At 59.6% G+C, this 15,428-nt stretch overlaps 1 protein-coding gene across 5 annotated transcripts in view; it reads left to right on the top strand.

Moving 5' to 3' along the window:
- Positions 1-15,428, top strand: part of SCUBE3 (signal peptide, CUB domain and EGF like domain containing 3) — a 36,214-nt gene that overhangs the window by 12,450 nt on the left and 8,336 nt on the right. Inside the window, exons 2-18 of one of the 5 annotated variants that reach the window (XM_059701897.1) lie at positions 304-426; positions 1,332-1,457; positions 4,082-4,216; positions 5,029-5,151; positions 5,336-5,452; positions 7,397-7,444; positions 9,304-9,420; positions 10,959-11,081; positions 11,564-11,680; positions 12,186-12,311; positions 12,596-12,712; positions 12,812-12,916; positions 13,212-13,328; positions 13,635-13,793; positions 14,021-14,236; positions 14,567-14,728; positions 14,934-15,101. In XM_059701897.1, the coding sequence (XP_059557880.1) occupies positions 304-426; positions 1,332-1,457; positions 4,082-4,216; positions 5,029-5,151; positions 5,336-5,452; positions 7,397-7,444; positions 9,304-9,420; positions 10,959-11,081; positions 11,564-11,680; positions 12,186-12,311; positions 12,596-12,712; positions 12,812-12,916; positions 13,212-13,328; positions 13,635-13,793; positions 14,021-14,236; positions 14,567-14,728; positions 14,934-15,101 (2,199 nt within the window). Of the gene's footprint in view, positions 1-303; positions 427-1,331; positions 1,458-4,081; positions 4,217-5,025; positions 5,152-5,335; positions 5,453-7,396; positions 7,445-9,303; positions 9,421-10,958; positions 11,082-11,563; positions 11,681-12,185; positions 12,312-12,595; positions 12,713-12,811; positions 12,917-13,211; positions 13,329-13,634; positions 13,794-14,020; positions 14,237-14,566; positions 14,729-14,933; positions 15,102-15,428 lie in introns of all 5 variants that reach the window. The other 4 variants (XM_059701896.1, XM_059701899.1, XM_059701898.1 and 1 more) reach the window with 4 other exon arrangements.

The raw sequence follows: 15,428 nt of genomic DNA, 5'->3' as shown, positions 1-15,428 counted from the left end.
AAGCGAAGTGTGCCACCCAGTCCAAGGGTTCTTGTTTTTAAATCCAAGAGGAGTGTTTCAGATGATGGAGTTCTAGCTGTCATTGTGGATTAAGCATTTCTGAGGGAAGTGGGTTTTCTTCTGAATTCCTGGAATCGCAGTCGGGCCACTCTGAAACCAGAGGGGTGGGGGCGGGGGCACCTGCTTCGGGAGGAGTCACTGCCTCTCTTTGGGAGGGAAGGGGGGTTTGCCCTTGGGGGCCACGTCACGGTGCCCTCGGGAGGCGCCAGCGGGGGGTCTCACGCGCGCCCTCTGCCCTGCCAGATGTGGATGAGTGTGTGGAGGGGACCGACAGCTGCCACATTGATGCCCTCTGCCAGAACACCCCCCGGTCATACAAGTGCATCTGCAAGTCTGGCTACACAGGCGACGGGAAACACTGCAAAGGTGAGGCTGGGAGGGCACCTGCAGAGGGGGCTGCACTGCATGACACTAAGGCCTGCGATCATCATCGCACTGGCGTGGGGAGGGGGCTGGTGGAGGCAGGGAGGGGAGGAGCCATTTCTTCCCGGAGAGAGCGCCATTTTCTAATTTGCACAAAGGCTCCATCTAGGCTAGTTCACAGCCACACAAGCCGGGCTGTGTAGGGTCAGAATCATGGGACTGAGGCCTGAGGGTCCCTGACATTGGAACCTCCGTCTTCAGACCCTTACACCACAAAGCACCAGGGGGGACGGACGGGATGCATACTGGAAACAGGCACCGCCCCTCGTCCTGAGGGCCGGGCGGACGGAGCAGCCCTGCTGTGTCCCTGTGTGACCCTCTGTGCTGACGAGGCTCAGGGACAGGGGCACTCGTCATTCCTGGTGACAGTACGATTTGAAACGTGATTTTGTCATCCCTAGAGGAATCCCAAAGGCATTCATACCCTTTGACCCGGGAATCTTACTCTTAGGAACTTCTTCAAAGGAAATTCAGAGAAATAACATACAAGAGAAGATATTCTTTGATGCTTTATTTATGATAGTGAAGTAAATGGAAGGACTCTAACAAGAGAGAAAAGGCAAATTAGGATATAGCGACACAATGGAATATCCTGCAACCATGTACATTGGTAATTAGAAAGGCTGGGTGGAAATATGAGAAAATGTTTGACTTTAGGTGAAAATAGCAAAATGCAAAATGGTTTGTAGGCTATGAAAGTAACTATGTAAGCGCACACAGAGATACACATATGCACAAACGCACACAGACAAGGTGGTTTTTTAAAAACCACCTCAGGGCTGAGCCCAGGGCTGGAGAGTGGGGGGCACGCAGGTGGGTCCAGCTGCCCAGCTCCTCTTTGCCCGCAGATGTGGACGAGTGCGAGCGAGAGGATAATGCGGGCTGTGTGCACGACTGTGTCAACATCCCTGGCAATTACCGATGCACCTGCTACGACGGATTCCACCTGGCACATGATGGGCACAACTGTCTGGGTGAGCAAGGGAGGGGGTGTGGGAGGGGGGTCTGGTGGGGAAGGCGGTGTTTCCAGCATTTCCCGTTTCCCAGACAAGGCGAGGAAAGTGACCAAAACAGCTGCAAAATAGAGAACAAGGCCCGCCTCCCCTTTGAGACTGGCACTGGGGGTGACCTAGTCCTGCGCTGGGTGAGCACAGCAGAGGAGAGGGCAGGGCCGACGGCAGCAGTGGGCGTAGCCCGTGAGGGCGTGGGGGCAGTGATTGGCTGCAGACAGACCCTGGCCCTGCCGCTCACCAGGGATGTGGCCTTGGGCAGACTCACAGTCTCTGGGAACCCCAGCTTGCTCGAAGAGCTCCCGGTGAGACCCCAGGAGAGAACATGTGTAAAGAGCCCTGGACAGTCCTTGGCACGGGGTGGGTGCTCCACACACAGGACGTCGTCGATGACGCTGCTGCTGCTGCTGCTGCTCCCCTGCGCCCTGGGGAGCCTCTGTCGCGAAGGGCTGCTCTTCCCCCAGCTCTCTCTGAACTCTCCAGGCGCCCTCTCCTCACCTCTGAGGCCTGTCTGACCTGACCTCCTTTGTCCCAGGAGCTGGATCAGAAAGAGGAGAATCTCCAAGTAACTAAACTCAACTTTGGTTTCTATCACTTACCAGGACCATGTCAGACTCCTCCCCAAGCAGACAAACTGAATCCCACAGCATCTGATCAATGGGGTGACAGATGTCGCAGCCAAATCGCCCTCACATCCTCCCACAGCATCTGAGATAGGAACCCGGGGTCCTTCCCCAAGCTCTTTCTCTCTGGTGCCATCACAGACGCAGGGGCCTGGAAAAATAGGCCAGGAGAGGAAGAGAAGCAACAGGAAGGATGCCCAGAAAAGCAGGAATTATTGGAGGAATTATCTGAGGTCCCCTTGGCCTAGGAGAGCCTCCTGACCTCCGAGCTGCCTTCAAACCCAGTCACATTCCAAACCCAGTGGAACCAGGCTTCTAGCCTTCCACTCCCAGCCAGGCCTCGAAGCCCCGATTCCTGCTGGGCCCTCCCCGCAGCCCTGGCCACCTCTTGCCACTGTGGTTACCAGAGAACGGCCTCCCTTGTCTGCCCAGTCACCTGTGAGCCCCCCCCCCCCGCCCGCACCCCCCCCCCCCCCGGGAACTCCTTGGGAAAGGGGAGCTGCGACGCTGGGACCAGGACAGGGACTTGCCTACAGGACTGTGAACATCAGCCTCTGGGCTCTTTGGTTGCCTTTGACCTCTCTAGGCCCCGATTCTATCGTCTTGTTTCCTTATAAAATCAACCAGAAGATAAGGGAGTGAGTGGGTAGGGAAGGGGCCAGGGAGAGCAGCGGCCTAACACTAACTCTAGGGCTGGGGCTCAAAGTCTCATCTTACCTTTGGCTTTTAGAGGAGCCCTGAGTACGCCATCCAGGCCCTGGGTGGCCTCAGTTTCCCCGCTGAGAGTGGGAGGAAAGAACTTGGCCAGAGTAGCAAGGGTCGGAATAGAAGGGAACAAAGAAGCAGCGGTCGCCAACCTTTCAGACCTCACAGACCACCAGTGGTCCGGGGACCACCGGTTGGCGACCGCTGCAAAGAAGGATGGAATGTAGGGTGGGAGAAGTCCCAGTGTAGTGACAGAGGGGCAGGGACAGGGACAAGGCGGAGGAAAGTACCCCTCCTTGGCTTTCCTCACAAGCGCATCTCAGGCCGGAGCCCGCTGCGTCCGGGCCCGTGGCCCTTGGCCAGAGGGGAGAGGACAGGGTTTTGAGGCTCAGCGGAGAGGATGGGGAGGGGGACAGATGAAGCCCTCAGGAGCCCAGGTCCCAGCTGCTACATTTGGGAACCAATCTCCCTCATGCCTCCTGGGCCAAGGAAAACTGAACTTGGGAGGACAAGTAGGGAGCATAGAGACAGAGTCGAGGCCTTGAAGTGGGGGGACCTGGGATGAGCTTGGCGCTCAGACCTGGGGGTGGTGATTTGTGGTGGTGATTAGGGTGTGGCCTGGCAGCTCCTGCTGCCCTCCCCCCCCCCCCCCCCGCTGTGCCAAGCTCCAGACTTTGTTTTGTTAAACCAAAATAGGAGAAAGACTAGGGACTATGGCAGCAAGCCCAGGCATGGGGGGAGGGGAGAAGGGCCGGGGCGCGGCCTGTCCACAGATATGGTCCCTGCTCCGCAAGGAGTTGAGGCCACTGCCTTCCCCACCCCGCCTCACCCACCTCAGCACCATGGCCATAGCTCTCTCTGCACACGGAGCCATTTCCCAGGTTCTCTGATTGCCTGGCTCTTACCACCACCAGCTGCCCCCAGCTCCTCGCTCCGTCCAACCTCCACTCTTATCTTCGTCTCTGTTCCTCTTCTCTGCCTTCTTTCCTGATCTCTTCTGCCCTCGGACTCAGTTCCGAGAGGCTCTTCACCTAAGTGAGCCGTGTTCACAGGTGCCCTCCCCGCGGGCTCGCTCCCCAGCTCTGCCCTCTTAGGTGGCCGCTTCAGGAGTGGAGCAGGGCTGAGCGCTGAGAACGGCCTGGCCTGAGGCCGGGTGTTGGACGGGGGAGGAGGGCAGGGGTGTGTGCTGGTCTCTTAAGACTGCGCGCAGCACCCGGTGGCCGCACGCACCCACCGCTCACCAGCCGCTGTCCCGCACAGATGTGGACGAGTGCGCCGAGGGCAACGGGGGCTGCCAGCAGAGCTGCGTCAACATGATGGGCAGCTACGAGTGCCGCTGCCGGGAGGGCTTCTTCCTCAGCGACAACCAGCACACCTGCATCCAGCGGCCCGAAGGTCAGCCCTGGCCGGGAGGCCTGCTCCCTGCGCTCCCCCCGCTGCTTGGGGGCGTCCCCCACCATCCCCTAGGTCTCCCCCTCCGCTCAACTCCACTGGCACCTTCCCTGTCCCTCAACTGAACCACATCCTGAGGGCTCTGCAGGTAGACGCCGTCTTAAAGGAAAACGGGGGGGGGGGGGGAATTCCTTTGGAGTTGGGGCCAGGGTGGGGCCTTCTCTATGTCCTAATGAATGAATGGTAGGTGGCGGAGCTCTAAGCTGCTGTTACGAGAGGGCCTCACCAATGCCGCATTCCTTGGGAGGGTCAGGCAGGGTTAGTGGGTATGTGTTGTCTGTTTCTGAGACTCCCTCCCCCCTAGGCTGTGACATTTCTGAGGGCAGGGACTGTGTCTAAATCATCTTTGTGTCCCCAGAACCCAATAAACTGCCCTGCATCTAGAGGGAGCTTAGATATTTGTCTATTAGAGATAGAATCATGTAGGAGTTATCCAGTTACTCCCACCCACATGGATACTTAATCTTCTTCCCAGTTTGACTGTAAGGTGTTTGAGGACATAAAATATATATGTCCTATATTTTATCTTATGTACGGGTCCTTCCTAAATCCACCGAGTACCTGGCACAGGTTGGAAGGAGAGGTGACCGTGCAGGCAGGGCAGGGAGCCTGTGAGGGCGAGTCCGTCTCCTCTCCGTCTTGCAGCCTCGGTGGGACTCTCCCAATTTCCTGGGCCCCAGTTATTCCTTCTAGTTCCTCTTCCTCAGCGTCCGGAAGTACAGAGCATTCACCCTGCTGCTCTTCCGTTTTAGAAGGAATGAACTGCATGAACAAGAACCACGGCTGCGCTCACATTTGCCGGGAGACACCCAAAGGGGGTATTGCCTGTGAATGCCGGCCTGGCTTCGAGCTCACCAAGAACCAACGGGACTGTAAATGTGAGACCCCCGGGATGGCAGCGGGAGTAGGGAGACAATGAGGTGGGGGTGGGGCCTCAGCAGCGGGAGTCGGGGGAAAGGAGCATAGGGGAGGCACCTCGACAAGAAGGCCAGGGACTGAGTTCTGGAGACCGTGGTGCCCAGGGAGAAGCAAGCTGACCGGCCTCCTGCCCTCTCTGCACAGTGACGTGCAACTATGGTAACGGTGGCTGTCAGCACACATGCGACGACACAGAGCAGGGTCCCCGGTGCGGCTGCCATGTCAAGTTTGTGCTCCATACCGACGGGAAGACATGCATCGGTGGGTGAGGCCAGGGGAGAACGCAGCCCACCTGTGACGGGGGAGGGGAGGGGTCCTTGGGAACCAGGGGAGCGGGGAGCACATGGAGCCCACATGCTGGGCGCCGGACGACTGGTGAGTTGAAGACCAGATGATGCCAGGTTGAGACAGGGACAGCTCTGAGAGACAGGTCTCACCCCACCCCTCCTCCTCCCCACCCGTTGGTTTCACTCACCCCCGCCGGGAGCCTCACCACCCTCTTCATCCAGGATACCGTGTTGCCAACCTGGGAATTGTTAGCGGGGGCACCTGCTGGTCAGGGTTGTGGCTGAGAGGGGAGGAGAGGCGGTGCAGGATTAGCCTGACCAGAGGCACTGCTGACCGTGTCCGACGGGAGCTGTCACAGCCACTGTCCCCACTGGAGCTGAGGGGGACAGAGTGCTCTTTCCGAACACCCAGCTCTGCGTTGACAGTGGGGTTTCCTGACTCCAGAATCTTTCCTCTATAGCCTTCTCCCTTCCGCTCCCCCACTTCCTTCTCTCTCCACCACATTCCAGCGGGACTCCCTCTAGGCTCCGCCTCTGGCCTCTCACTTCAACGCCAGCCTTCCATCCTCTTGCCCTGCTTTGGGGCGTCCTTAACACCTGGATCCCTCTTCCTGAATTCCTAGGCCTCACTTCACCCATCCTCAGGTACCACGGATGAGCCTAACTCCGAACACCCTAGTCTTTAGGTCTTTTGTGAAGGCCAGATACGACGTGCTCTCGGGGTGCTGAGAGGTGATGGAGGAGTGGGAGTGAAAGGAAGGAGCGGGCCAGGCAGGGCGCGCTGGCCCGCGGGCACAGTGTTCCTGGGTAGGGTTCCCCTCGCGGGCGACAACATGCTGGGGACGGGAAGCGTGCGTGCAGCCCCTCTGTCCATCAGTCATGACAGTCAGCTAAGAACCAGGCTGTCCCCCACCTCACTCCAGAGGCCCGCCGGTCTCTGCAGACAGCACCGCCATTCCCCAGCACGGGAACGGGAGCAGACGGTGCTGTGAACGGTCTCCCGCAGCCCTGCTCCGAGACTGGCACCCAGGGCTCTAAGTCCTCCAAGTAAATCTCACCTGCTTCGAGTTCCCTCGGAACTAACTCTTCAAAGACCCTGGAACCTTTGAGGTCTTCCTGCTGCCTTCTCTAGGCTGATCGTACCCGCTCCTTTCATTTCTCCCTCATAAATCTAATTCTGCTTTCCAACCCACCCCCCCACTCTCCCCCCCTTGCCCCCCCCCCCCGAGTCTCGTAGGAGAAACTGCATGCAGTCCCCAGGGAAAGCTGCATGCCTCAGGACGGAGCTCGGAGCTCGCCCGGCCGGCCGGTGTGAGGGGTGGGTCCCTCAGCGGGTGGTCCTGGGCACGGCTGCTTTTGGAAATACCCTGTTAAGCTTGAGCTCTTCCCTAATGCAAGACCCATCCTGCCTTCTAGGCCACGGCCAAGTGAGGCAGAAGAGCCCACAGGAGGCTGTTCTAGGGCCCACAGCCACCTTCCTTCCACGACCCTCACCCTCGCCTCCAGGAGGACGTACTGACCTTGCCCTGGCCTCATTCCCTCCAGCCCTGGCAGGCGGAAGCTTCACTGTTTGAGGCGTCAGGACACTCACATTTGCTGGGCAGGCGGAGGGCAGTGTAGTTGAGCGGAGAGGGTGGGCGCCCTTTGGGGTCCAGCAGCTTGTAAGACTTGAGGTTGGATTCCCAGCTCTGCCCTGGGCATGCTGTGTGTCCTGGGCCCATGACTGCCCCGCTCTGAGGCTGTCCCGTCAGTCCTTTGGTGGGAGCCCAGCTTCCCTGAGGACACCAGGCGGGACCAGGCTGGGGAGACGGGACAGTGGTGGGGCCTGCAGGGTGGAGGAGGGTGGGGAGGGGCCGGGCTGGTGGGCCACAGTGGCTGCCGCCCAGCATCTAAACAGCTTTTTTACAATGTCAAACAGGGGAAAGGCGGCTAGAGCAGCACATCCCCCCTCAGGCCGTTTCTAATGGTAAATATGTCTGCTCTCCCCGCGTGCTCTCACTGGCTTGCTAGGGGAAAGGCTAACGCTGGGGCTCCCACTAACCGCATGCCCTCGGGGCCCGGCCTGGCTGGCTCCCCTGCCAGCAGGGCCCGCTGAGTGTCTCCTGAGTCCCCAAGAGCTGGCCCGGGAGCCTTCATGCTGGTTTTGTCTTGGATCCTATCCCTCTCCTTTTCTCCCGCCCTGTCCTTCCACCTTCTCCCTCACCCACCTCTAACACCTCACCCTGCCCAGCCGTCGGCCCCCTCCCTTCCTCTGCCTTCGACACAGCTGAAGACCCAGCAGCCCCCTCTCAGCCATCGTGTCCACGGTGCCACCCTCCGCGGGGCTTCGTGCCCGCCGTAGCTCCAGTCCCAGCATCGCGCGTCGCCCGCTCCCTCCATATGGTAGATCCTGGCCTTGGCGTTCAGACAGACCTGACTCTGGGGTCTGGCTCTGCCGCCTTCTAGCTCTGCCAAGTCTGCCTTGACTCGCACAGGATCTCTGTTCCCCTCTCACTGCTCTGGGCTTGGGGCACCCCTTCTTATGCTAAGGACATTCTTGGGGGACTGGCTGGGCTTGGAGTCTGAACTCAGGTTCCCTCCCATGACCTTGGGGAACCCCAGGAGAGACAGGCGGGAGTGCTCCAGAGGAGACCCCTTGTGGCCGCTCCCAAACCCGGGCATCGGAGGGGCCAGGCCTGACCAGGGCCCCGCCGGCAGCGGGCCTTCTAGTGCCCCGTCCGTGCTGGTCTCCTCAGTGACAAGGGTTGGGCCGAAGTTTTGGGAGTCAGCAATTCAAGGCGATAGTGCTCTCCGGTGCCTTTCTCATTCGGTTCCCGATTCTGGGAACCACTCCTCTCTTCCCTCGCAGAGGCCTTGGGACGTTGTCTCTCTGATGGGAGAATCTCGGGCCCCCGGGGGAGGGCCCACTCCTCCTCACAGCCCCTGTGCAGGGCCTTGCATGATCTGAGCTGGGGGGGTTTTCCTGCCTCACTGACACTCCTCAGCTGTTAAACCTGTTTTTCTCCTGCTCTGAACTCAGAAAATAGGGCAAGTGACCCATCCATACATCCCTACTCCAACCTCTCAGCGAAGGGAAACTTACCAGTCAGGAGGGGGCGATAGCAGAGACAGCGCCTCCGAGGTTCTGTAGCTCGCTGACCTGCCTCCCCGCGCCCTTCCTGCTCTGATCCTGCTGCTTTTGCCCCCTCTGCTCCCCTCCCCACCAGGAAAGTAGAACAACAGGACAGCCCGCCTGTCTCCATCTGCTCCTAAAAGGAGGGCTTGGGAGGAGCTGGGGGTAGCCTCGAAGGGGCTGGGAAATGACTGCCGTCTCTTCTGAGGACCAGCAATCGGCCCTTGAACTGGAATTGTTCTTAAAGCAGCTGGGCAGGGAGGCAGGGAAAGAGGAATCGGTGGCCATCAGCTGTCTCAGGAATCACCAGGCTCACTCCGCCCAAGATTACCCCACCATAACCCCCCACCCACCAAAGGAGGTAGTCGGTGGAAAGAGGGAACTCCTGTCTGCCCCTTCTTATTCCCTGGTAGCGACTGCTCCCAACCCTCCTTGCACCCGCCCTCTCTGCCTCCTCCACCCTCAGCACATTCCTGCCTGACAGCTCTGGCTTGTACCTGCCTCACTGCTGTCCACCTTGTTTCAATCAAGTAGGGGGCAGGGACGTGACTGCTTGGCTGCACTGTGAGGGGCTGGGGGCTGGGAGCCTCCGCTTACTGCTCCTTGTAAGCACAGGGAGGCAGCCGAGGCCTCGCCTCTGCCCTCGGGCCTCTGTAGGGTTTGGGGTTCCTCCAGGCCGATAACCTGTCACCGTCCGGCTCCCTCCTACACAGAGACCTGTGCCGTCAACAACGGGGGCTGCGACAGTAAGTGCCACGACGCGGCGACAGGCGTCCACTGCAGCTGCCCCGTGGGCTTCATGCTGCAGCCGGACAGGAAGACCTGCAAAGGTGAGGGCTTTCAGAGGACGGGGCGAAGGGGAGGGCAGAGGTGGGGACTGAGAGAGGGGAGGGACCAGACCTCCTGCACCCCTGGAGGCTGTCCGGATGCTAAAGGGCTGAGGTCATAGCTCAGGCTTGTCTGCTGTCCACCTTTCCCATCTCCGTTCATGCGGCACAGAAGTCCAGCCAGTCCCTGAGTGTCCCCCTCCCTACATGACCTTGATTTCCCTACTTTCATTCCTGTCCCCTACAGATCCTTAACCCTCTCGGCCAATGAACATGCCATTTACATTTGTCCCTGGGTCTGAAGGATATGTGAGCCCATGTGTGTGAAGTGTGTTCCATAACCCCCTTATCCCACATGGGCTGTCCTGGTCGGGTGGGAGCACTGATGCTGGAGCCTGGCTCCTGGGTTCAGATCCCAGCTCTGCCTCGGCTTAGCTCTGTGATCCTGGGCAAGTAACTTGGCATCTCTGCGCCTGAGTCTCACCACAGTGAGGGTGCTCGCAGAATGCTGTAAGAAGGAAAGGAGTTATAAATTACAAAGTACTTAGAACAGGCCTGACAAATGATGAACACTTTGTGCTAGCCGATACGATGGTAGACTTTCCCACACTGCATCTATTTCCGCTCCTTTAATGAGCCAGGTCTATGGGAAGGTTGGGGAGTGCAGGGTAGCCATGCTGAAAACAATGATTCATCAGGGCCTGTTCCCTGGTCAGCGGAGTGAGGACTGGAAGGAGGCCTGGGCTCATTCTTGTGTCTTTTGGCCAGCAGCTGGCCGAGAGGACTGGGAGGGCTGGGGCAGCAGGTCAGACAGCCAGAGCTGAGAGGTTTCCTGCTGGGAAGGACTGTTGACAGGTATGCTGAGAGTGAAGGGGAGGGCTGCCCCTCCCCCAAGGAGGGGTGCGTAGCCTGGGTCCTGTCTGCCACCAGCTTGGGGAACTTGACCTCAGGAAGGAAGCTGCTCACCCCACCCCCCCCTCCCTTCCTAGTGCTGAAAGCTGCCTCAGGCCTGAGTCTCTCCAGATCTCTCCCAGTCCAGCCCCTGCCTGGCCCTCTCCCCTCCCCCATCAGCTACCCAGCCTCACTCGCAGGCTTTTCCCCTCTGAAGAGCTGTCCCTTTGAATATCCACGTCTCTGTGCCATCTCCTCACCCACCCTGCTGGGCTCCGGTGGCAGGCGTGGGCCGGGGGTGGTGGGGCAGGAAAGGGACAAACCCCATCTTCCAGCCTTTGGGGAAGGGCCACCAGCAGCAGAGTGAAGGGCATGGACTGGCCCTGTTAGTCAGAAGCCCACCTACTTCCTGCTCCAGGCAGCTCCCCGAGGGCCTGACCTGGCTCCCCTGCATCCCCTTCTTAGGGGACTCAGCCCGAGGAAAGGTGCTGCTAACGGCACAGACAATCCCCTGAACCGGGAAGAAGTGGGAGAGAGTCAGAAGGCGCAGGCTCAGGGCTCCCCGTGATTCCAGCTGTGATCCTGTATCCTGGCTTGTCCCCAGCCTTCAGTATTACCTCTGATTTTCTCTATTTGTCCTGCCTCCCCAGACATAGACGAGTGCCGCCTGAACAACGGGGGCTGCGACCACATTTGCCGCAACACGGTGGGCAGCTTTGAATGCAGCTGCAAGAAGGGCTATAAGCTTCTCATCAATGAGAGGAACTGCCAGGGTGAGTGGACTGGGGCCAAGGAGAAAGCCCGGGACAGGTCCTTGGGGTGGAGAGTTTCAAGCCGGCCAGAGCCTGAGAAAGTCGACAGACACGGTGGAGACCCTCTGTAAGCAGGGTCGTGCTGCAAATTAGCAAATGCACGCCTTCTTGGCGGCCCAGCTCTGCACTGGGGTGCGTGGCTTGGCAGAGGGAGGGAGGGGTTTCACCCCAATTCATATCCTTGGTAGGGTCTGACCTGCCTAACCACGCACAGCGGCCCTGACCAGAGGCATCCGGTCTCGCCGTTCCTGACTCCGGGGATGCAAGCGGGGGGCCAGGGGATGGGAGCATTGCTGCATCGCGGACTCCAGGGCTGGGCCATCCGTAGGGGCTTTCAATGTAAGGAGGGAGCCAAGGCCTCTCACTTGGGCCCTTCACCTGAGCAAGGGGTCCCAGGGCCAAGGCCCCCAAGACAGACCCGGCTTGAATCCTTGCTCTTCCAGATATAGACGAGTGTTCCTTTGATCGAACCTGTGACCACATGTGTGTGAACACGCCGGGAAGCTTCCAGTGCCTCTGCCATCATGGCTACCTGCTGTATGGCGTCACCCACTGTGGGGGTAAGCCAGCAAATCTGCACCCTCAGCTACCAGGCCCCTCTCACCTCCTCACCGTTCAACTGAACGAGCCCCTGAGCTGGCTTGTTCCCAAGCCAATGGGCAAATCCCCAGGTACACGTGCCATGTCTGCATCCATCAGGATGACATGGGAGGAGTTAAGACAACTGGGAATCAGGTATCAGGGACTGGCATCCTGCCTCCAAAATTCCCATCTCCCATCCCCATCACTGTCCCCTGACTCCTATCCTTAGCTCCCAATGACAGCCCCACTGGTAGGTAGCAGGGGAAGGCTTTACAAAGCTCATCACCTTGGCCCCTTCTCAATCATTCTTTTGACTGTGGACAGAGATAAAGAAAGGAGGTCGTAGGTTTGACCTCTTCTCAGACCGGTAGTCATCTTGAAATGCCTGGAACTCTAACCCGGGGTTCTTACTCACTGCCCACTCCCTGGCTCCTTCTCCGCCCCCACCCGTGTTTGTCTGTGACTCCCTGCTCCTCCCCCCAGATGTGGATGAGTGCAGCATCAACCGGGGAGGTTGCCGCTTTGGCTGTATCAACACTCCTGGCAGCTACCAGTGTACCTGCCCCGCGGGCCAGGGCCGACTGCACTGGAATGGCAAGGATTGCACAGGTGGGCATCGCCCTCTGCTGGCCGCAGCTGGCACTACCATTTCAGGGGTTCTGGAAAGCAACGCATTCCACGTTGAGGAAAGTGAGGTAGTAGTAGGGGTGGAGAGTGTGGCTGCTTGTTAGACACAGGAAGGCTCCAGTAAATAGCCCTTTCCTTCCTTCATCAGTCTCTGTGTGACAATTACAACTCTGCGTGTAGCTAATTCTCTTCCTCCACGTTACCCAGCTGAGGGGGAGGGTGCGAACAGCAGGCCTGCTCCTCCTCAGGCTTCTCTCCCTTCCTAGAGCCTGTGAAGTGTCAGAGCAGTCCTGGTGCCTCGAAAGCTATGCTCAGCTGCAACCGCGCTGGCAAGAAGGACACCTGTGCCCTGACCTGCCCCTCCCGGGCCCGGTTTTTGCCAGGTACACAGGGGAGATTGCTGGAGGGCCCGGGGGCGGGGGGGGGGGGTAATGGGGGAGGAAGACTGGCAGGTCAGAGCTGTGACAGCCCCCTTCTCTCAGAGTCGGAAAATGGCTTCACGGTGAGCTGTGGCACCCCCAGCCCCAGGGCCGCTCCAGCCCGAGCTGGCCACACCGGGAACAGCACAAATACCAACCACTGCCATGGTGAGCACCAGCCTAAGGCCTGTTCCCACCCCACTCTCTTGCTTATTGACCCCGATTTCTCTTCTCCGCTAACCACTGGCCTTACTTTTTTCTGGATTCCCTTTCTTCGCTCTGTAATTCTCCAGCCCTGCTGCCTTGCTCCCTCTTCCCCTAGCATCTGATTGCCTTGGCTTTTGTAATCCCTCTCCTCCAGCCAAGCCCTGGCTTATTGCCCAGCTTCTCACTGTCCCCCACAGCAGCCCTCACCCCACCCCCAGGGCTCCCGGGCCCTGCTGAGCTTCTCCCATCCCTCTAGAGGCTGCAGTGCTGTCGGTTAAACAGCGGGCCTCCTTCAAGATCAAGGACGCCAAATGCCGTTTGCACCTGCGAAACAAAGGCAAAATGGAGGAGGCCAGCAGAATCCTGGGGCCAGGTTTGGACTGGGGACCCCACTCCAACAGGTTGTCTGGCCATCAAACCCTTCCCACCCCTCAACTCTCCTGCTTAGTGAGATGGCCGAAAACCCACTGGACCCTGAACTCCAGAAAGAGCAGGGGCAAACGCAGGTGTAGGCATAGAGCCCCAGGGAGCCCCAGGACATTCTCCGACTAAAAGAGAAGGGAGGTAGAGGCCGTCAGAGATGTGGTGCGAGCGTCAGGCTTGGGCTGGAGCGTGAGAGCTGGAGCGGGAACTTGCCCCGTCCCCAGGAGGCACCTGGGGTGACAAGGCCTTCCCCCAGGGGCCGCATCCTGCTCCGACTGCCAGGTCACCTTCATCCACCTCAAGTGTGACTCCTCTCGGAAGGGCAAGGGCCGCAGGGCCCGGACCCCTCCAGGCAAGGAAGTCACTCGGCTCACCCTGGAGCTGGAGGCAGAGGTCAGAGCCGAAGAAACCACAGGTGGGACTGGGCGCCCGGCTGGAGGAGGGCGGAAAGGGGGGGCGGCGGGAGGGCGGCCACCGGTCTCAACAGCAAGGGGGTGGGGGGCCTGTACGAGGGGCAGACCCTGCCTAATGCCAAGCCCGGGAGCCGGTCCTCTCACCTGTAGCCCTAGCTTTGCTCTTCCCCTCCTGCTCACAGCCGCTTTCTTCTCTCCCTCCTCTGGCTCGTACCGCCACCCGCCACAGCCAGCTGTGGGCTGCCCTGCCTCCGCCAGCGGATGGAACGGCGGCTGAAAGGGTCCCTGAAGATGCTTAGGAAGTCCATCAACCAGGACCGCTTCCTCCTGCGCCTGGCGGGCCTGGATTATGAGCTGGCCCACAAGCCGGGCCCGGGAGCTGGGGAGCGAGCTGAGCTGGCGGAGGCCTGTAGGCCGGGGCAGCACCGCGCGGGGGCCAAGTGTGGTAAGGGAGCTCGCTGGGACATAGGGGAGCCTGGGAATAGAAAGACCCAGCTGGGACCAGAGCAGAATACGTTGCGGCCTCAGTTGCATCTCTCAAACTGGGAGTCAGCCAAGACCCTCCTGCCCCTCCCTGGTCCCAGGCTGACGTCTAGGACAACAGGTGGGGCCACCAACCCTCCTGCACATGGCTTTGGCCCCTGATTCTTCCCCGTAGAATTCTGTTTCCAGACAGAGATTCTCCTTAAATCTGGGGGAGCGGGAAGGGGAGTCCCAGGCCTGGGTGGTGGGAAATAGGGGGGGTGGGTGGCTAGCACAGCCGACTCTCCCTCAGTCAGCTGCCCGCAGGGAACGTATTACCACGGCCAGACGGAGCAGTGTGTGCCATGCCCAGCGGGCACCTTCCAGGAGAGAGAAGGGCAGCTCTCCTGCGACCTTTGCCCTGGGAGTGATGCCCACGGGCCTCTTGGAGCCACCAACGTCACCACATGTGCAGGTGCCAGGGGAACAAACAATGCAGAGTGGGGTAGGGTGGGCACTGGGATGCCCATGGGCATGGGATTTCCCAAGGGCAGGCCCAGGCTCCAGGCTACTCTCCTAGTCAACATCCTGTTTGTGTGCCTCTGTCCCCTGAGACTGGGTGACCCCAGAGGGATGACCAGGACCATCCCCATTAGAGTTGGGTCCTTGGTTCATTGCAGGTCAGTGCTCACCGGGCCAGCACTCTGTGGATGGGTTCAAGCCCTGCCAGCCATGTCCCCGTGGCACCTACCAACCTGAAGCGGGGCGGACTCTGTGCTTTCCGTGTGGCGGGGGCCTCACCACCAAGCACGAGGGGGCCATCTCCTTCCAAGACTGTGATACCAAAGGTGAGTAGGCTACTCCCCCTTCAGGGGCTCCCCTACCCCCAACACTTCCCCAAACTCCCCAAGTCTCCAGAGGAGCCCCAAGTTTGTTGCTCCGCCATCTTCCCCAAACTAAGAAAGGCCCAGCTGCCCGACCAGCCACACCATCCTGCTCATAGCCCCATCCTGACCCGCCACAGCCACAAGCCTGGGAACTGGGGGAGAAATAACAGCAACGATTACCCTTCTGCTTTGGAAAACTGGTGGCACAGTCTCCCCAACACTACAAACGAGTTTCGGTGCAGGTTTGGCACTGCTCAGTGCCTGAAAGAAAAGGATGGGCACTGCAGC

The sequence above is a fragment of the Myotis daubentonii genome, chromosome 6 (genome assembly GCF_963259705.1).
Source record: "Myotis daubentonii chromosome 6, mMyoDau2.1, whole genome shotgun sequence".
Lineage (NCBI taxonomy): Eukaryota > Metazoa > Chordata > Mammalia > Chiroptera > Vespertilionidae > Myotis > Myotis daubentonii.
The sequence above is the reverse complement of the archived record's forward strand: the minus strand, read 5'-3'. Positions and strand labels throughout refer to the sequence as shown.